Genomic DNA, 5,000 nt, shown 5'->3' with positions numbered 1-5,000 from the left:
TCATGGTCAGTATCATGGTCAGTATCGTGTAAGTATCATGGTCAGTATCATGGTCAGTATCGTGTAAGTATCATGGTCAGTATCATGGTCAGTATCATGTAAGTATCATGGTCAGTATCATATCATGGTCAGTATCATGTAAGTATCATGTCAGTTGCATTCCATTCAATTATGTTGTGTTCCACTTAAAAAATGTATCGTTCCACTTCAAACAACAATGTTGTGTTCATGTACGTTCCACTTCAATTGTTTCATAAACTCAAGGCTGTTAGTTCAAATCCAGCTTTTGGAACTTTTTCACTCTACAGTACATCTAAAAGCTATCAGGATAAGTATTCAATTATAAACAGTAGGAACATAAATGTATGTTTTCATTGTCTCCGCCAGGCCAAAGGCGTGGCCGAGACTACGTTTTCGCCCCTATCCGTCCGTCCGTCCGTCCGTCCGTCACATTTTTCTAGTTAAATAAATGTCATCATTTGAGTGACTGGAATTAAATGTATGGAATCTGTCAGCGTATAATTTCTGAATCATATCATAGACCATGAATCTAAATACATTTGACAGACGGGAACAGCGCCGTAGGAAGCCATTCCCAGTTGGGGGGGATATATTTGTACCGGCCCACATGGCCAGTGCACGCGCGCTTTAGGTTTTTCGCGGTTATTCCCCTTTTATTTCGCGGTTATTCCCCTTTTATTTCCGTTTTTTATTACTTTAATTCGGTTAATTCGGTACCAAAAAATGTAGAGGCGGGGGTGGGGCCGCTCTTCCACCTTCCAGCAGCTCACACAGCTCATTTGAGGCTTTTTTCCCCGTGGCCTCGCGGCCCACGTGAGGCCGCTCCGCGGCCCACGGGGGACGAATCCCCCCCGTCCCCCCCCGTTCCTAAGGCCCTGGACGGGAAGGTACTATTGTAATGTACACCCCTACCTATGCATGGAGGCATCTAGATATGCATTTGCCTGTGTGTGTGTTTGAAGAAAGTGGACAAGGGGATGAGTGTAAAGAAAGACACAATATAAGAAAAAGAGGAATACCAAGCCAAGTGTTCATCTTTTCTGAGCTGCAGTGTTCCAGGAGGGGCTGAATGAGGACGTCCAGATCTCCTTTGGGGGCCTCCCGTGTGAACTTCTACTCACGTGGAGGCAGAGGGGGAAGAGTGATGGTGAAGGTGGAGAACGACAGCAAGGGAGAAAAAGAGAGAAAGATCATGAGAAATGATGACACAGCAACACAGTGGGGAGTAGGAAAAAGTGCATCCTAAGCATAAGTCTGGTGATTGTATAGTATATAGAGCATGATCCCCTGGGGTACAGAGGTCGTCTGTGCTAATGTAATGACTGAATTATGATGCCAGGGTGGATATTCAGAAAATCTAAGTTGCTTAAGCAAAAATGTCCTTTGTTGCAGAATTGACTTTGCCCGGCAACAGTACCCCTTTCACTGTGAAATGTTGATAAATGGAGACAGCCCTCACAGCCGGAGACTTTACATTCTGTTCCCCTGTTCTGTCACTTTGAGTCTGTTCTCACTTGAAGCACAATAATTAGTTTTGTTTGTTTTCCAATGTGATGACACCAACAGAAATGTCGTTTTTGCTATCACACACAAATGAATGCAGACCATGAGGTTTTGGCAATTTAACATTGCCATAACATAATGCCACATTATATAGTCTCCAATATGAATGAAAATCCTGTAAGTGACGTATACAATGATTGTGTACGACACGAGCAGTGGTGGAAAAAGTACTAAAATGTTTTACTTAAGTAAAAGTATCAATACTGCAATGTAGAGTTCTCAACGGCCCTGAAAATAAAGGCCCGGCCCTAACTGGGTGCACTGTGCACATGGGGTGATCACTGCCTGCCTCCTGTGAATCGTTCCTATTTTTATTTTTGTTTAATTTCTTTTTATTTCGTTCTGAAATCCCGAGGCTCGGCCCGGCCCGAACAATTACCATACTTTTAGACCCGAAAACCCCCCAAAACAGAAAATGTGTGATTGGGTGGTTAATGTTCTCAAAGTCACGCATCCAATAAGCTTTGAACAGACCAGATTGGACCTTCCGTTCATGGGAGGCACAGGTTGCCAGTATTATGTACAACCACTGCATGCATGTGTGTATGTATGTGAAAGGCTTCTGCCATTTATAAACTCTGCATGAAGCCAATGTGAAATTGCATAGCATCTTAATGTTTACTGATGATGTGATCATTATTATTATTAATTGTGCTGATGAGTTATGACATGTTAATGTTCCTAATGGGCCTCATTTATAAAAGATGAAGTAAAAAAAAAAGTGCTTAACACCAAGCTGTGATTCACTAAAAGAAAAAGTAAAACTTGGCTACTTTCTCAGAATTTCTGTAGGAGAACAGCTCATACTAGTTTTTTTATTCATCACAATCTAGGGTTGTCCTTGACTTAGCTGACTAATAGTCAATTATGTTGCCTATTAGATTAGTTGATCTAATGAACAAACAAAGAAATCTGTAAAATTGTGTTTGCTGCATACACTCATGCAGAGACAGAGATTGAAAACGAAACATTCTAATGCCAATTCCACAAAGGCTGCTGGTTAACCTCGTTCCCAGCCTTATCTCATCTCACCAGAATAAAAGCCTGGACAAGAACTACAGCCGAAAGTGTCTATAGTGAGGGAACTCCTTTGTACAGTACTTCCCCTGGAAGCGGTCTTTTTATCTTTACAAACTCATGACACGGTTTTCATGACCTGGTAATGTAAACAGGTCTGCACAGCGTTAATATAACTTCCTTTAGGGCTTTACGGCGGTACTTCTTGTACTTCCTCAGGAGCAGTTGTTGTACAGCCTATAGCTGCTGGCTATTTAAAGGGTTATAGATTTTACAAGAGATGTGCATGAAAAAAAAGTCTAATCAACCAGCAAAGTCTTGGTCGACTTGGACCAAACCGACTGATTAATAGATTACTGGACTATGAAGGGACAGCCCAGTCACAAAAAAATGATTACTGTAAATCAAGCATAGTCACATTCAAAGCACATTTTTATAAAGGAGCCCTTATGTCTTTCCATTTTGTGATGCATAAGAGCAGACACGGGAAATGCACTCGAAAACCAGTGCTGTATATCTATTGCACTGGTCTCCGGAGATGACCTATGGTTGTCCCGAAACAACCCAGCCGGAAAAGAACAGCTTATTAGCAGTAGAACAGGCGGTGATTATTTTGGGCACTTAATTATGCTGATAATTATGTACAAGACAGGGGTTACTGTGACAGATAATGGGAGAAAGGATGTGATATTGATCCTCCTTGTATAGGACAGGCTGCACACTACAGCACTGGTTCTCAACGTGCAGTCAGGGACCCCCAGGGGTCCTTGAGGGGCCCCTAGGGGGTCCCCAGCTAAATGATTGATAATTAGGAACCAAATGGACTATTATGAAATGGGTCTGTGGCTCTGAGAGTGTAAAGATTACGAATAAAATGGACCCTTACAGGTGCATCTAGTTCCACTTGTACACTGTGAGAGTTAAATTAACAAAGAGGATTTTGCAAGAAAATCATTTCAATTGTGGGTCCGTGGCCGAATAATGCATATCAAACTGGGGGTTCTTTATACAAAAAAAAGTATCTCTCCTCCCAAAACCTTTGTCCCAAACTCCATACATCTCAACATGGGAACAGAGAATGTCGACCAGACCAAGGGAGGTTAGTCCCGTCATACTTTACCTCCACAGTGATGTGGAGAGGGTCCACGATCTGCCAGATCATGAGGGACAGGAAGTCGATGGCTAGCAGCACCCCCACCGTCGCATACAGTTTCCATGGCTCCAAGTGCTGCCAGGAAGGAGGAGGAGGAGGACAGAGAACACACAGCGCTGTCAGAGATTCACACAGGCAAACCGCAACAATCACACACACTGCCCAAGGACATCAGGAGCCGAGGCCACAAACAGAGACAAACGGCCGGAACAACATCTAGGACAGGTGTCCTTGTGATTTCTGGATGACTGCACAACAGTTTGTCTGTGCTTGAGTGCGTAAATGTGTCAGTGAGATGATGGATCGCCGGACACAATGTGTCTGTGTTTGCGTAAATGTGTGAGTGAGACCGAGGAGAGAGAGAGAGAGAGTGAGAGTGAGAGAGAGAGAGAGAGAGAGAGAGAGAGAGAGAGAGAGAGAGTGAGAGTGAGAGAGAGAGAGAGAGAGAGAGAGAGAGAGAGAGAGAGAGAGAGAGAGAGAGAGAGAGAGAGGGAGAGACAAAAGGAGAAAGAGAGGAGAAAGGGAGAGAGACGGACAGAGACAGAGAGAGACAGAGCATGGAGAAGAGATGGAGAAATAGAGAGAGGGGGGCGAGAGAGAGAAACAGAGAGTGAGAATCAGAGAGAGAGACAGAAAGAGAGAGTGAGAGAGAGAGAGAGCATATCCATGTAGTTCTTTGGGGATGGAGCTTGTGTATTTTTGTGTATGGATTTAGAGGGCCGTGGGGGATAATGTGTGGATGCATGTGTGGGCGCATGCATTTGAGTCTACGTGTTACACAGATAAGAGCTGCAGCACCTACACTATATCTATGTTGACATTTTAAATCAAAATTAGCATTTTAAATAGGATCAATATGCATGCAGTGTTTATGTATATTATATAAAAAAAACACATGCGTTTCCATTATTCTTAGCATAGTGCCATAATGAAAGAATTACAGGCCAAAATCAACAACAGCCAATCAAAACATGCTCTCCCCCCTTTGCTCTCCTAGCAACAGTTCTTGATTTTATTTAATGCACACTGGCACACTACCAGCAAATGTACCTTCAACATAGCAATGAAATGAAATAGAAGAAAAAAATATTAACAACATGAACCGCAGCATCCCTATCCTGGGGCAAACATTTAGCAAAAATAGCCGATCTACTATTTCCGGTGAAGAGATTTGGTGTGGTGAAAAAAGGAGTGGACCGAGTATAGAGCCCTTTCGATGAGGTATATAGGGTTTAAGTGGTTAAAC

The 5,000-nt window shown here is 43.0% G+C and overlaps 1 protein-coding gene across 1 annotated transcript in view; it reads right to left on the bottom strand.

Moving 5' to 3' along the window:
* The window catches only part of gabbr1a (gamma-aminobutyric acid (GABA) B receptor, 1a), a 64,207-nt gene that overhangs the window by 6,401 nt on the left and 52,806 nt on the right, over positions 1-5,000 (bottom strand). Inside the window, exons 20-21 of the mRNA XM_084051771.1 lie at positions 3,722-3,829; positions 1,041-1,134 (exon numbers count right to left, since the gene is read on the bottom strand). Coding sequence (XP_083907897.1) covers positions 1,041-1,134; positions 3,722-3,829 — 202 coding nt within the window. The remainder of the gene's footprint in view (positions 1-1,040; positions 1,135-3,721; positions 3,830-5,000) is intronic.

This window comes from Gymnoscopelus microlampas, assembly GCF_963454915.1.
Source record: "Gymnoscopelus microlampas genome assembly, chromosome: 3".
NCBI classification, from domain to species: Eukaryota; Metazoa; Chordata; class Actinopteri; order Myctophiformes; family Myctophidae; genus Gymnoscopelus; species Gymnoscopelus microlampas.
Note: the sequence above shows the minus strand (reverse complement) of the source record. Positions and strands in the feature narration are given on the sequence as shown.